The 17396-nt window shown below is 40.1% G+C and overlaps 1 protein-coding gene across 3 annotated transcripts in view; it reads left to right on the top strand.

Annotated features, from left to right (window-relative positions):
• dync1i1 (dynein cytoplasmic 1 intermediate chain 1) overlaps positions 1-17195 on the top strand; it is a 138517-nt gene extending 121322 nt beyond the window's left edge. For all 3 annotated transcript variants that reach the window (XM_033042270.1, XM_033042277.1, XM_033042286.1), the window contains exons 16-17: positions 8406-8531; positions 16570-17195. In XM_033042270.1, coding sequence (XP_032898161.1) covers positions 8406-8531; positions 16570-16689 — 246 coding nt within the window. In that variant the 3' untranslated portion in view covers positions 16690-17195. The remainder of the gene's footprint in view (positions 1-8405; positions 8532-16569) is intronic.
• Positions 17196-17396: the final 201 nt, after the last annotated feature.

The following is a 17396-nucleotide window of genomic DNA, read 5'->3' on the forward strand; positions in this document are numbered from 1 at the left end:
CTGGCTGGCAAACAGGAAGCAAAGAGTAGGAGTAAACGGGTCCTTTTCACAATGGCAGGCAGTGACTAGTGGGGTACCGCAAGGCTCAGTGCTGGGACCCCAGCTATTTACAATATATATTAATGATCTGGATGAGGGAATTGAAGGCAATATCTCCAAGTTTGCGGATGACACTAAGCTGGGGGGCAGTGTTAGCTGTGAGGAGGATGCTAGGAGACTGCAAGGTGACTTGGATAGGCTGGGTGAGTGGGCAAATGTTTGGCAGATGCAGTATAATGTGGATAAATGTGAGGTTATCCATTTTGGTGGCAAAAACAGGAAAGCAGACTATTATCTAAATGGTGGCCGACTAGGAAAAGGGGAGATGCAGCGAGACCTGGGTGTCATGATACACCAGTCATTGAAAGTGGGCATGCAGGTGCAGCAGGCAGTGAAGAAAGCGAATGGTATGTTAGCTTTCATAGCAAAAGGATTTGAGTATAGGAGCAGGGAGGTTCTACTGCAGTTGTACAGGGTCTTGGTGAGACCACACCTGGAGTATTGCGTACAGTTTTGGTCTCCAAATCTGAGGAAGGACATTATTGCCATAGAGGGAGTGCAGAGAAGGTTCACCAGACTGATTCCTGGGATGTCAGGACTGTCTTATGAAGAAAGACTGGATAGACTTGGTTTATACTCTCTAGAATTTAGGAGATTGAGAGGGGATCTTATAGAAACTTACAAAATTCTTAAGGGGTTGGACAGGCTAGATGCAGGAAGATTGCTCCCGATGTTGGGGAAGTCCAGGACAAGGGGTCACAGCTTAAGGATAAGGGGGAAATCCTTTAAAACCGAGATGAGAAGAACTTTTTTCACACAGAGAGTGGTGAAGTCTCTGGAACTCCCTGCCACAGAGGGTAGTCGAGGCCAGTTCATTGGCTATATTTAAGAGGGAGTTAGATGTGGCCCTTGTGGCTAAGGGGATCAGAGGGTATGGAGAGAAGGCAGGTACGGGATACTGAGTTGGATGATTAGCCATGATCATATTGAATGGCGGTGCAGGCTCGAAGGGCCGAATGGCCTGCTCCTGCACCTAATTTCTATGTTTCTATGTTTCTAAACATAATATTTATGTCATTGATTTACTAAATTACTAAAACTTATCTTGCTTATTTGTCCATTTGTTTGCCCGGTTTGTATTTGCGCAAAGACGGTACACGATAGCGCTACTATTTTTGGCCCACCTTATTCAGCATTGTCCTGTCATGTAAACTAAACAAGTTTCGTTCATATTGATGGTATATCAATATGGGGGAGAGGAGGAGGATAAGGGAAAGAAGAGGGAGGGTAGAGAGGAAGGGGAGGGAGTGCTGGGGGATGAGGGGGAATGGAGGAGGATAAAGGTAGGAAGAGGGATGGCGAGGCGTAGTTGGGGGAGGGTTGCCGTGACTCGCGTCACAATGGGGATCTCTGGCGCCACAACGGGAACCCCTCAGCCTCGCCTGCGCAGTTGGGGGCTATGGGTGAGTGCTGGAATATCACGTTGGGGGAACGGTACCCAATGGGTCCCACTTGGTCTAGTAGGAAATAAAACTCACACTGCAAACTGCAGCCTGTTGCCAATTAAGTGTCATCATGTAATACATTTTAAAAGTAGACTTTCGTTAAAATTGTGTGTTCAGAATGCTATGAATTCTAAGTTTAGGTATGGCTACATGTATGGCATGCAAGGGTTTGTGATAGGAAAATGTATAAATATCTAAAATATCTTTGTGCATAGGTCTAATGGGTAGGTAAGGGAAACTAGTAGATGTAATGCATATGGATTTGCAAAGGGTGTTTGATAAGGCCCTATAGAAAAGGTTGTTACCGAAACGTGCAGGTGATTGAGGATAATTAATCCTTTGCATAATGAAAACAGTAGGAATAAAAAGGTGGCTTTGTTTGGCATACTTGCCAGCGAGGTGCCACATGCATTCAGTTTCATAGCAAACACATCCAGAACTGTGCGCAGTACTCCATGGGTGATTTCACTAAGGCACTCTATCATTGGATTTTTTTTTACTCCTGTAATGAACCCCTTTAATAATAAAGGCAAACATGCTTGGAATAGAGGGTTTTAGCTATAAAGAAAGATTGGACAAACTTGGATTGTTTTCTCTGAAATTATGAGAGGCCTAGATAGGGTGGATGATCATAACCTTTTTTCCAGAGTGTAAATGTCAACGGGGAGAGGGTATAGCTTTAATGTGAGAGGGACAAAGTTTAAAGGAGATGTATGGGGTATTTGTTTATAGTAGTAGGTGTCTGGAATGTGTGTGGAGGCAAATACAATTGTAGCATTTCAGGGGCTTTTAGGTAGGCACATGGTTAAGCAGGGAATTGAGGGATATAGATCACGTGAAGGCAGAAAGGATTAGTTTAATTTGGCATAGTTAACATTAGTTTAACCTGACATCCTGTTTGGGATGGTTATTGTGGGCTGAAGGTCCTGTTCCTTTGCTATGCTATGTCCTATAGCACTTTTCATTCTAATTTTGTCCTAAAAGCACACCATCCATTCTCTCATCTGTTCCACATACCAAATTTGATGACCACATATGATATTCCAACCTCCATGTGCTTGTACATTTATAAATGCATTTTGTTGTCTCTGTACTGTACACGGACAATGACAATTAAAGTTAAATCTGAATCTGAATCTGAATAGTGTATCCACATCCACAACTCCATGAAACCTCTTTACACCATCCTTTGTACATGCAATCCAAATAGTTTAGCGTCATCAGCAAATCTTAATTTGGCATTTCACCTTCTCAGCCAAATTGTTGATATAGATCATGAAAGCTCAAACATTGATCCATGCAGCTCTCCATTAGTCACAGCCTGGAAGGGATCAATTTGTTCCTTTTCTTTGCTTTCTACCCAATTCTCGATCCACGTTAGTATATCACCCTCAAATTTGTGCTTTCATCTTAACCAATTTCCTGCAGATGACCTTATCAAAACGTCTCAAAATCCAAATACACCACATCCGTCTTATCAGATCATTATTATTATTATTATTATTATTATTATTATTGCACTGTTATTGTTTTTTCTAAGTTTTTGTTATTATTTATTATGATTACATATTCTGTTGTGCTGCAGCAAGTAAGAATTTCATTGTTCTATCTGGGACATGTGACAATAAAACACTCTTGACTCTTGATTAGTCAGTACGATTTTCGTTTCTCTCATCAACCGGTCAAATAACTTCTATCCTTTAATTATTTTCAAATTGTTTTATAACTACTTCATTCATTATGGTTGCCAGCATATTCCTTACCATTGTTGTTGATTTAATGAACTTGTTTTCTCTTTCAAATAATTCTTAAGTAGAGATGTCACACTAACAGCTGTGAGATATCTCACCCACTGCAATTACAGCAAGGGGTTTGCAATGCAAATGGTATTTTGGCAAATGATGCAAGGAAGTTGGAGTACCAAAGTAGAACATAAAACAGTACAGCACAGGAACAGGCACTTCAGCCCATAATATCTGTACCAAACATGATGCCAAGTTAACCTAATCGCTTCTGCCTGCATGTGATCAATATTCCTGCATTCCCTGCATATCCACGTGCCTATCTAAAAGCCTCAAGTGCACACCATTCCTCGTCGTGTGTTGCAGGTACCCACCACTCTCCATGTAAAAAAAAACTTGCCCCCACACATTTCCTTTAAACATTGCTCCCCTCATCTTAAAGCCATGCCCTCTAGTCTTGGCCATTTCCACCATGGCGGGAAACAAAATCTGACTGTCTACCCTATCTATGCCTCTCATAATTTTACATACATCTATCAGGTCTCCCCTTAACCTTTAGAAAAAAACAATCTAACTGTCGAGCCTCTCATTTATAGCTAATATTCTCTAATCCAAGCAACATACTGGTGATCCTCTTCTGCGCTTCATGTAATGGGGTGCCCAGAACTGCACATAATCCTCCAAATGTGTCCTAACCAATGTCTTATAAAGCAGTAATGTGACTTCCTGACTCTTATACTCAATATCCCAACCGATGAAGTTTAGTTTATTGACACATGTACTGAGGTACAATGAAAAGCTTCTCAATTAATACGGATGGAAAGTACTAATTTCGTACTTGCCTGCATTTATGACTCCACGCATGAATTCAATAGACAATAGGTGCAGGAGTAGGCCATTCGGCCCTTCGAGCCAGCACCACCATTCAATGCGATCATGGCTGGTCATCCCCAATCAGTACCCCGTTTCTGCCTCCTCCCCATATCCCCTGACTCCGCTATCTTTAAGAGCCCTATCTAGCTCTATTGAAAGTATCCAGAGAACCTGCCTCCACCGCCCTCTGAGGTAGAGTATTCCACAGACTCACAACTCTCTGTGAGGAAAATGTGTTTCCTCGTCTCAGTTCTAAATGGCTTACCCCTTATTCTTAAACTGTGGCCCCTGGTTTTGGACTCCTCCAACATCAGGAACATGTTTCCTGCCTCTAGCGTGTCCAAACCCTTAATAATCTTATGTGTTTCAATGAGATATCCTCTCATCCTTCTAAACTCCAGAGTATACAAGGCCAGCCGCTCCATTCTCTCAGCATATGACAGTCCTGCCATCCCTGGAATTAACCATGTAAACCTACGCTGCACTCCCTCAATAGCAAGAATGTCCTTCCTCAAATTAGGGGACCAAAACTGCACACAATACTCCAGGCGTGGTCTCACTAGGGCCCTATACAACTTCAGAAGGACCTTTTTGCTCCTATACCCAACTCCTCTTGTTATAAAGGCCAACATGCCATTCGCTTTCTTGCTTTCACTGCCTGCTTTAGCTGCATGCTTTCTTTCATTGACTGAAGGACAAGGACCCCCCAATCCCGTTGTACTTCCCCTTTTCCCAACTTGACACCATTTAGATAATAATTTGCCTTCCTGTTTTTGCTACCAAAGTGGATAACCTCACATTTATCCACATGAAACTGCCATGCATCTGCCCACTCACCCAAGCTGTCCAAGTCACCCTGCATTCTCAAAGCATCCTCCTCACAGTTCACACTGCCACCCAGCTTTGTGTCATCTGCAAATTTGCTAATGTTACTTTGAATCCCTTCATCTAAATCATTGATGTATATTGTAAATAACTGCGGTCCCAGCACCGAGCCTTGTGGCACCCCACTAGTCACTGCCTGCCGTTCTGAAAGGGTGAAAGGCACCCGTTAATCCCTACTCTTTGTTTCCTGTCTGCCAACCAATTCCCTCTTTTATCCTTGAGCGTTCCTTCCTTCTCCCTGTTACCCTCTTGTTTTTAATGTATGTACAAAAGCGGTGGGATATTCTTTACTCCAACTTGCCAATTTGACCCTTCTGATTGCCTGCTTGAGTTCTTTTTTTATTTTGTATTCCTCTAAGGCCCTATCTGATTTTTATCTTTCTTAACTTCACATATGTTTTCTTTCTCATTTGACCAAATTTACAACCTGTTTTGTCATCTAAGGTTCCCTTGCCCTTGCCATTCTTATCCTTCTTTCTAACTGGAACACGACTGTCCTGAAATCTGATCCACTGCCCTTTAAATGACTCCCACATGTCAGAAAAGGACTTGAGCAATAACAATTGCTCCCAATGTACTCTTTCTAGCTCTTGACTCTGCCCAAAATACTTGCACTAAAACTCCAGTCACCTGGCCAGGCTCTTTTCCCAATACAAGGTCCAGTATGGTAGCAACTCAAGTTGGACTATCCAGATACTGCCTCTGGAAACTGTCTGAACCATCCTCTCACCAGCTAGAGTGCAGTCCTAACCTCCCATCTACCTCATTGGAGAACTTGAACTATCTTTAATCAGACTTGATCTTGCACTAAATATTGTATCCTTTCTCTGTACACTGTGAATGGATTGTTTGTAATCAATATTGTCTTTGACTGGTTAGCATGCAACTAAAGCTTTTCACTATACCTTGGTATATGTGACAGTAATAAAAGAAACTAAACTTTTGGTTAAACGTAACAAATTTTGCCCATCTAAACCTTTTGCATTGAGCAAGTCCCAGTCATTATTGGATACGAAGTCAACCCAATGTCAACCCTATTACCATCTTTCAGTAATTTATCTACTGTGCCCTCCATAATGTTTTGGATAGACCAATCATTTATTTGTTTGCCTCGGTACTCCACAATTTGAGATTTGTAATAGAAAAAATCACATGTGGTTAAAGTGCACATTGTCAGATTTTATTAAAGGCCATTTTTATACATTTTGATTTCAACATGTAGAAATCACAGCTGTGTTTATACATAGTTCCCCCATTTCAGGGCATCATAATGTTTAGGACACATGGCTTCACAGGTGTTGGTAATTGCTCAGGTGTGTTTAATTGCCTCCTTATTGCGGGTATAAGAGAGCTCTCAGCACATAGTCTTTCCTCCAGTCTTTCCATCACATTTGGAAACTTTTATTGCTGTTTATCAACATGAGGACCAAAGTTGTGCCAATGAAAGTCAAATAAGCCATTATGAGACTGAGAAACAAGAATAAAACTGTTAGAGACATCAGCCAAACCTTGGGCTAACCAAAATCAACTGTTTGGGACATCATTAAGAAGAAAGAGAGCACTGGTGAGCTTACTAATCACAAAGGGACTGGCAGACCAAGGAAGACCTCCACAGCTGATGACAGAAGAATTCTCTCTATAATAAAGCAAAATCCCCAAACACCTGTCTGACAGATCAGAATCACTCTTCAGGAGTCAGGTGTGGATTTGTCAATGACCACTGTCCGCAGACGACTTCAAGAACAGAAATGCAGAGATGCACTGCAAAATGCAAACCACTGGTTAGCTGCAAAAATAGGATGACCAGGTTACAGTTTGCCAAGAAGTACTTAAAAGAGCAACCACAGTTCTGGAAAAAGGTCTTGTGGACAGATGAGACGAAGATTAACTTATATCAGAGTGATGGCAAGAGCAAAGTATAGTGGAGAGAAGGAACTGCCCAAGATCCAAAGCATACCACTTCATCTGTGGTGTTGGGGGTGTTATGACCTGGGCATGTATGGCTGCTGAAGGTACTGGCTCACTTATCTTCATTGATGATACAACTGCTGATGGTAGTAGCATAACCCAATTGAGCATGCCTTTTATATGCTGAAGAGAAAACTGAAGGGTACTAGTCATCAAACCAAGCATAAACTAAAGATGGCTATAACACAGACCTGGCAGAGCATCACCAGAGCAACTGGTGATGTCCATGAATCACAGACTTCAAGCAGTCATCGCATGCAAAGGATATGCAACAAAATACTAAACATGACTACTTTCATTTATATGACATTGCTGTCCCAAACATTATGGTGCCCTGATATGGGGGGGGACTATGTATAAACACTGCTATAATTTCTACAGGGTAAAACCAAAATGTATAAAAATGGCCTCTATTAAAATCTGACAATGTGCACTTTAACCACGTGTGAGTTTTTCTATTACAAATCTCAAATTGTGGAGTACAGAGGCAAATAAATAAATGATGCGTCTTTGTCCCAAACATTATGGAGGGCACTGTACAGAGCTTATCGTCTTTCTCCCACTGGCTTACAGTAAAATCCCTTTAGAATGAATGCATCTTTCTCATGTTTGAGCTCCACCCATGTTGCCTCAGTGTAAAGGTCACAACATCATAATTCCAAGCACTGAACCACTGCAAAGCCTGTGACTTTTTGTAATGCTTCATTCCAAAGAGCTGTGGTTATGTATTCAATTTTTGTACACTGGAAGAAGTGAGCAATATGGAACCACTTGGAAAATGAATCAAGAAACAATATACTGGAAAAACTCAGCATCTGTGGAGGGAAATAGACAATCAAAGTTTGGGGTTAAGACCCTTCTCTGGCATGTGGATCAGTTAGATTATCGACCATGAAGAGATGAAATGGAGGAACAGCCAAGAGAATTCTTGAACCCGTTTTTTTTCTATGTTCTTCCAAGAACATCCTTTATATCGCAGCTGCCCCCAACTTGCCACAAGTGTCTCAAAATAGTTGTTTGTGTTTGGGTTGTAGTGGGCATGCATGTCCATCCCAAATTGTTGTATAAAACATAATGTTCTCATTTATAACATGATTTGTTTGGAAGATGTTGCTCAAATGTTCATTTTTAAAGCTGGACTATAAATAGTGACACTTCTTCATTATATGAAGTACAGAGAACTAATTTACATCAAATGGTTTCATGATATGGCAAGTTCCATCACAGGAGGATTTATAACAATGAGGTAAAATAGCACCTTACGGTAGACATTTTTACCTGCTCGTGTTAATTTCAATGCTTGCTTTAATTTCAATGTACTAAATACACTTGACTTCCTTTTGAATCCATAGTTGCTTCCAAAAAAATCAATTTTAATATTATTTATTTTGAGGTACCAACAGCAAGTGCAACAGTCGAGGGAACATCGGCACTAAACAGAGTCAGATGGGCATCGACTGGCAGAGAGGTGGCTGTGGGAGATTCAGAAGGACATGTATGGGTTTATGATGTCAGTGAGGTAACTAAAAATGTTATTTATTTTATCTTTGACATTGCTATAAGGCTGATTTGCATATCTCTAAATATCTGACGTTTCACATGCTCTTAAAAACATTGAAAAAGTAGTTTGACATTTGTGTTCTAATTTTATTTTCATTTTGAATACACAGGCAAGTTACTATACGCATATCTCTGCACACATTTTAATACTGATATTTAATGTTGCTCATTATTTTCCGGGAATCAGCTGTGTCCATAGATTGTTATTTGATCTTGGGGTCGAGGACGATGTTTCTGCTCTGGCCTCATTACCCACCTCAGAATGCACAATTAGGTAGCCATGGATTCCTATGCAAATAGGGCTGAGATGGCTGATAGAATTGGCTTCCAAAATTGTGTCCTTTTCACCACTCATGCAGGGCTCCAGTGAGCCCCCTTTGCATGGCTTCTCGATTCTCCTCCGAACGCCCTTTTCCCCTTGTTGAGTGGTCGTGGGCCAGGGGTTCCCAGGATTTGATGGGGATTATGTTCCTTGAGGAAGCATCAAACATATCCTTGAATATTGTTCTGTGTGTACATGGCTCACATACAGGCAGATGAGATCAGTTTAGGTTGGCATTGTGTTTGGCACAAACATTGTGGGCCGACGGGCCATTTCCTGTGCTGTACTGTTCTATGTTCCATGTAATCTGCTGTCATGACAGAGCTTGGAGCAGTGTTTTGGGTATCTGGTATTGGGTGTGGTAGCTGAATGAAAATAATCAAAGGTTCAGTGTAGAGGATGTTAACCTGGGAGAGGATATTTGCATTGCTTCACCTATCCTCTTTGTGAATTTGGAGGACTTTGTGGAGTCAGAGCTGGTGATGTATTTCCCAATGTCTTTGAAAGGCTGCAGTAGATAGCCCATGTAGGAAGGTAAGGATTACTGCCCTGCATAGTTCTGCGATAGGCCTGAGGTCTGGATTCAGTTACATTAAATACTTGACAGATACATGAAGATCTGGAGTCGTCATTGTCCACTGTGGTCCAACACAATCAACCAGAAGCAAAAATAACATTGTCTTTACATATTTAAAATAAATTCTGTTTAGTTTTTTAAATTATAGTGATTAATAAAAGATTTTAAACACTATCTTTCCAATGAAACTACATGTAAAAATATTTGGAGGTTAGTACTTTCATTAAAAAAGAAGTTTCGTAATTTAACTGGCACAGATTTACACCGTCCTCTAAACCACACACACGCACACACACACGTACACACACACACACACACACACGTACACACACACACACACACACACACACACACACGTACACACACACACACACACACACACACACACACACACACACACACACACACACGTACACACACACACACACACACACACACACACACACACGTACACACACACACACGTACACACACACACACACACACACACACACACACACACATTCATTACACAGCATGCACTACCTTGCACCCCGTCAAACAAGCTGGAATATCTGCAACGTGCAAAAATCAAATCATGGTTGCCATTAAGAGTTATTCCACTTGCATGTTACTGCTTTATCCAGATCACATTACATGAAAATACATGGGACATTATAGTAGACGGTATTGTAGACAGAGAAGATGATTATCAAAAATTACAGCAGAATCTTGATCAGCTGGATGTGTAGATTGAGGAATGGTTAGTGGAGTTTAATGCAGATAAGTGCAAGGTTTTGTAAGTTAGGAAGTCAAACCAGGGTAGGACATTCACAGTGAATGGCAGGGCCCTGGGGAGTGTTGTAGGGCAGAGGCATGTAGATAGGGTGGTAAAAAAAGCTTTTGGGCTTCATCAGTCAGGGTAATAAGTATAGAAATTGTGACATTGATAGGATTGTGCAAGATGTGTGTGATGCTGCACTCGAAGTACTGGTGCTCAGTTTTGATCACCCCGTTATAAGAAGTATGCCATTAAGTTGGAAGGAGCACAGATAAGATTTACGAGGATGTTGCCAGGACCTGAGGGCCTTGGCTATAGGGAAAGGTTTGGCTGCCACAAATTTTATTTCTTGGAGCGCAGGAGGCTGAGGAGTGATCTTAAAATGGTGTATAAAATCATGAGGAGAATAGTTAGGGTAAATGCAGTCTTTTATCCAGGGTAGGGAAATCAAGAACTAGAGTGGACAGGTTAAAGGCAAGAGGGGCGAGACTTAATTGGAACCTGAGAAACTTTATTTTCCTCGGAGGGTGCTGGGTATATGGAACAAGCTGCTATAAGAGGTGGTTGAAGCAGGTACAATAATGGCCCACTTTGACTCGTTCATGGGTAAGAAAGGTTTAAGGGGCTGTGGGCCAAACGCGGGCAAATAGGACTAGCTTAGAATGGGGCACCTTGGTTGGCATGGACAAGTTGGACTAAAGAGTCAGTTTCCTCGCAGTATGACTTTATAACATGATTTTCTTTCTTGAAAGATTCTTTGAAAACAAGTTATTTGTAACCCATCGTCTTCACATTGAGAGAACAAGCTATGAATGCATTGTGTTTCACGCTTCTATCAGTGTGGCGTTACTTAGAATTGCAGTCACTAAATTATTAATAAGCAAAATTGATTCACCATTTTGTAGGAAGATATTCAGTGACCCTAGGGTTGTACCTGTGAACATTTTAATATTATAAAATTGGATTGAATCCAAATAACGCAGGACACTTATTTTAAAACAAAATATGTGTGTCTGAGGAATCCACGTTCTCACAGCATTTCTATTTTCCTTCTACCACCAGCCTGCCAAAACATTCTCGACAATAACTGCTTTGCCAGTGTATTCTCATAACTAAAGTCCATTATTCCTTGAATCGTTTTAGTAGATCCCACTGCTCTTTTTCCAAAGCCTTCACATTTACTGAAATAAGGTGTCATAATGATTGAGCCATGCCTTTTGACAAATATGACAGCTTTTCCATCTGTGGATCACTGATTAGCTGTAGTTTTCATTTAGAATTACAGAATGGTGAAAACATAGAAGGACATCATTCAACCCATTCTCCAATAATCCTGTAATTCTTTGTGTTTCGGATACATATCAATCTCTCATTTGAACACTGCAGTTGAATCTCTTTCTACTAGCAGCCTGAGAGTATTTTCCAGGCAGTACTACTTACTGTATGTAAAAAATGCATTGACCTCATCACTGGGTTATTTTGCCAATTGCCTCCTGTGCCCTTTGGCTTTTCATCTCTCTGTCAATGGGAACAATTCCCATCTAGCTACTACCCATATTTTTTTGTGATTCTAAATGCCTCAGAGATCTCTTCAAAGGAAGGGTTTTAATTATTGGGCCAGTCTGTGCCAAGGAGAACAGTTTCCCCAGTGTGTTCAAACTGTCCCCTATTCCTTCAATCATTTTAAGAGAGATCTCTGCACCCTTTCCAAAGCCTTCATGTTTCCTGATTTACTTGCCCAAAACTGGACATAATTCTCCACTTGTGGTTTAACCAGCATTTTATAAAGGTACATCGTGACTTCCTTGTTTTAGTACCCAGCATTCCATATGCAGTTTTTAACCATTTTCTCAACCCACCCTGGCACTTTCAACTGTGCATATGCATTCCTAGATCTCTATTCTTGCAACTCCCCCGCCCCCTCCCCCCTCCCACCCACCTCACTCCCCACTCCCAGCCAGACCACCTTTCAGAGTTATGCTCTCAACCTGGTGCAGAAATTGTGGTTGAAAATAACAATTTTTGTGCTAAATATTAAGTGTGTATTTTCCTAATCAATTTTCTTTAAATCTTTTTTTTTTAAACGTGGTGATCTATGGAAATAACTACTACTAGAGATTTGCATTAGGTGAAGGATTCCTGAAGCATGGTGAAGGATTTTAAATTTAAAAATGATCTTTCCATTATTTGATGTACAAGACTTAATCTGGGATAATTATTCAGATTAAAACACAAATAACATTTCCGATGCCAAGAGCAGTGCATATCAAATTTAAGTTTTATTCAGAACATAAGAGTAGTAGAGGCTCAGCTAATGAATTGAGCTACATTTAAGGCGCATATTGGGTATCTATTTACATTGTATTGGTAACACTCCTTTAGGCAGTTAGTTTTAAATAGTTGATCATGATCTACTCTCTCTGTAAAAGAGGGAGACTATAAAAGCATGATGTATTTTAACAAATGTGCAGAGATTTGGTGTGACCAAACCTGGATTACAATTTTTCATTACAACCTAGAATGAGATCATTTTAGTCCAATTACTAATTGCTGACTCACAGAGCAATCCCATTCCCGCATTAATTTTACTTGTAATCTATTCTACCTTTTGCCTACATACAAGGGGTATTTTACAATGGCTATTTAACCTACCAGCTCGTACATCTTTGGGATCTGGGAATAAACCGCAGTTCCTTTACAAAAACACTTGATACTCTTGACATGGCCTCGTTTACATTGCTGAAACCAAGCATAGATTAGGTGACCATTTTGTGGAGTACCTGCTTTCTGCCCAAAATGGCCATCTTCCGGTTACATGTCATTTTGACTCTTTCCCATTGCTATGGAGAGGTCAAAAGCAAATTGGAAAAATAAAACTTAGTATTCCACTTTGGAAGCTTGCAACACAACATAATGGTACAAACATTGGATATTCGAATTTTGGTTCACCCATACCCACATATATCACCTGTCCACTTGTTTTATTTTCTCCCTTAGTTTACTTCTCCAGATCCAGTTCTACCTTTTACCTACCAAGATATGTCCCAAATCCCTCATACTGCTACACACAGGCAATCTTTACTCTGCCCCTTCAGTCCTGATGCAGGGTCCGAACCCGAAACAGTGATTTGCCCATTTTTTCCTGATGGTTGACCACCTGAGTTTCTCCAGGGTTCTGTTTTTGTACCTGAGAGAAACACGTGTACATAAGGAGAACATGCAAACTCCACACAAACAGCACCTGAGGTTGGGATGAAGGCCAAGATCGAGCACAGGCAGCTCAGGCAGTAGTTCTACCACATCTGCTACTGAAAAATAATAATTTTAGTCTCTGTATTTCAGGAACAATATATTCATGTTGGAGTCAGAGATTCTCTAAGTTCATTCCTGATATAAATGAATCGTTCTGGTGAAAAATTGAGTAGATTAGACTCATGCTGTCTGGACTTTAGAAGAGGTGATCTAGAACCAGGGGGCATAAATTGTGAATGAAGCACACCTGTTTAAGACTGAAATGAGAAGTAATTTCTTGTGAGTTTGAGAATCTTTAGCACTTGGTCTCAGAATGCTGTGGATTTGTTGCCATTATGTATATTCAAGGCTTTTTAGATTGCAGAGGAGTTCAGGGTTATGAGCATCTGGGAGGACAGTGGAGTGGAGGCCGATGATCAGATCACCTGAATCTACTGAATGGCAGAGCACACTTGGGGTGACGGTGTATGGCCTTCATTTCTTCTGCTTTATTCTAAGGATTCTAAGCAGGTGATCCGTTTCTTTGATAAATAGAACATTTGATTTGGGAATGGATGCTACCTATAGTAGTAATTCAAATGGTTCAGTTTGGAGTGTATACGTGCTTCTGCTAGTGGGTTTTCTTTCCTCCCACGTGTAAGACACTACACTAAAAACTGAACTTGTCACACTTTTTTCAGCTCCCAGTAAGATGTAAAGTGGTGCTGACTTTAAGAATAATCACTCCTTGTGGGATGCTGCCTAACCTCTATTAAGGCACACAAGACCACTGACTTCCATGCTCCTGTATTTCAACAATTTTTTATAAAATAGGGTATATTCTCCATGTCCTCTGTATCGAAAAAGATTTGCACCTTTAACAACCTTTCAAGACCAAATGTCATCATGCTCCATGACCCCAATAAATTGATCTTAAAATCTATGCCCTCGCTTCAAGTAATTGCCATCTTGCTATCCAGCTGTCCATTCCCTTGAATTTGGCTTCCTGTGCAATAATTTTCCATTCCACTGCTGGTGGCTGCCCAAGCTCTGTAATTTTCTCATTTTCACTTGCACAGAAGCAAACCATGAAATGTCTGGTTTGTAAATTTTACTTAACAAATGTTTCAGTCTGCATTTTACCATGTGTTTAGAGGAGAAAATTGAGAACTTTAGTTATTTTTTTAAGTTTGCATCTAATTGCACATGTGTTTATAAAAAGAAGACATACTGAATCTTTGCAAGCAAAGCTTTACCATCTGGTCATGCAGATGGTGCATCAGATGCTAAAGGCCAAAATGTTAGTGCCACGTAGCAATCTGATTCTTAGTTACTCAGTTGTTGCACAAGCCTTCATTTGACCTACCATACTTTGAAGGAATCAAACTGATCATAATTTCAACTGACATTTTTAGCTGCTTAAGCACAATCTAACTCCCTACATAGATAGTTTGGGAAATATATTATTGTGTGATTTCAATGCATACATATCAGTAACTTTCATTCACACAAGGACATTGTAATTTTTGGAACATTACTGAGCATAGATGGGAAAATGCTAGGAGGATTCTTGCAAGACAACATTCCAGTAGCCTTGCTGAAAAGTATGCATTTGTTGGTTGTCAGTGAGATAGAATCGGGTTTGGCTATGCTGCTCCAAAATTCTGCAAAGTCTACCATTGGTATCCTTGTTTGCATGGGGTGGTTGGAAAAAATATGCCAACCAATAGGCTGACAAATAGGTAAGAAGTGCTTGGGGGGTGGAAAGTATGAGGGCTAAATATGACATTCGGCAAACAGACTATTATACAATAAACAAATTAATTTAGTAAACAGCCTATTTAAAGAAAATAAATAAATGAGTACAACTTCACAGTGAAAGTAGGATAATTGCACTGGGCGGCACGGTGGCACAACGGTAGAGTTGCTGCCTTACAGCGCCGGAGACCCGAGTTCGATCCCGACTACGGGTGCTGTCTGTATGGAGTTTGTACGTTCTCCCCATGACCATGTGGGTTTTCTCCGAGATCTTCGGTTTCCTCCCACACTCCAAAGACCTACAGTTTTTTTCGGTTAATTGCCTTGCTATAAATGTAAATTGTCCCTAGTGTGTGTAGGGTAGTATTAGTGTGTGGGGATCGCTGGTTGGCGTGGCCTCGGTGGGCTGAAGGGCCTGTTTCCACGCTTTATCTAAACTAAACTAAACTAAATTGAATCTCTTGTCAATTGCAGCAACATAATCACCCAATTTTCTGGCAAGCTATAGCACTGTCACCACATGCAGCTAGAAATGTGCTGTCTTTGATTTGAGTTCAGTTAATGAATTTCTGAGTTCTGGGAGGTAAATTGCTTGTACATTAAGTGTATTGACTCTCATAACTGTTTCTTGGCAAATTTTAAAACAATGTACAAATCCTACTGAGATGACAAGAAATACAGATGAGATTAAAGTAGTATTATGTAATAATTCCTCTGTCTCTTCTGCTGAATAAACTGGCCTCTGCGTGGATAGCATGAAGCCTTTTATTTCACTGACTTTATTTCCTGCACTAATCACCTTTGTGGTACACTTCTGAATAACAATATCAATTTGTGCCAAATTTTAGGTATTTTTGCCCCACAAGCGCACACCCTCTAGGGTGTGGTTGGTGGCCAAATTTGCAACTTATATGACCGTTATATGAAAACTTTTGTCATTTTAACCTTTTTTCAGGTACATGCAGCTTCTAAAGATTAAAAGCAACCATGCTTGCTAATTCCCATTTTTGCGATTCTTATTTGTTAAATGTAAAAAAAGTGACGAAATGTTTACGTTTTACCGTTAAATACACCTAGTGTTTGTTAATACACATTTGCTGCCGGCTAGTGATTTGTAGCCTTAGAATTCCTTGGCAACTTGACAAGATATAGTATTTGAGCTCTTGAATATGTTGGCTTATTGCTCATGCTTTTATCATTATATACAATAATCAAATCAGTTTCAAAACTACAATTTAATATTCACTGTTGTCACTAGAAATAGGAAATAAGGTAACTCTTTGAAAGCCATTGAGAGTCAAGATATTTTTCTCGAAGGTGAAGCTGTTCCAAATTATTGTCATTCTCAGCAATTGGCAGTCCCACACAGTGATGAATGGGCTCGTTTTGCTCGGACCCTGGTGGAGATCCGGGCTAACCGGGCAGATGCTGAAGAGGGAAGTGTAGTTGAACTGTCTGCACAGCTGTAAGCCATTATCTACACCCAAAGCCTTGCCAGCCCTATGATGCCATACCAGATACGCCAGCGTAAAGTGCCATTTAAGATATAAAGCTGCTATTATTTTTTTTCCATTTCGCACTTCGAATATGTTATGTTAAATGTGTTTAAAAATCACAATGCATTATGAAATTTCTGGGTTCTAAGATCTTCAATATGTGTCAAATTATGAAAGTATAAATATGCATTAATGCATTGGTTAGTTTCATTTAATGACATGAAACCCATAGTTAAATTTTGTTTGCTGGCTTATGTGCTATACATCTATTAGTTCCATATGATGCCAGATATGATGTGCAGATGTGGCAAGCCATACTGTACAAGACTGAGCCAAGAATTTCAAATGTGTTTTCAAATGTGCATTCAGAGTGCACACATTATGAATGGTTGTACTGTATTAGCATTGCTCTTTATTTATTAAACAACTGCATGGAACATACTAGAAAAATATTAAACTAACCTAGAACATGTGCTATCTTTATTGTTTCTTGTGCATTCATTTTTTCCTCATTAAATTCCAATGTTTAGCTTTAATTTAAAAAAGTTTCTCCCTAATTTTTTTTACTCTAGTCATATGGGAACCAATCTCATTTAAATAGGGGCTTTAAAGTTTCCAATATATTTTATAATACTGTCACAACAATTCAAATTCCTCGCTGTCAATTGCTTACTAGTCAA

This window comes from Amblyraja radiata, chromosome 2 (genome assembly GCF_010909765.2).
Source record: "Amblyraja radiata isolate CabotCenter1 chromosome 2, sAmbRad1.1.pri, whole genome shotgun sequence".
In the NCBI taxonomy this organism is placed as follows: domain Eukaryota; kingdom Metazoa; phylum Chordata; class Chondrichthyes; order Rajiformes; family Rajidae; genus Amblyraja; species Amblyraja radiata.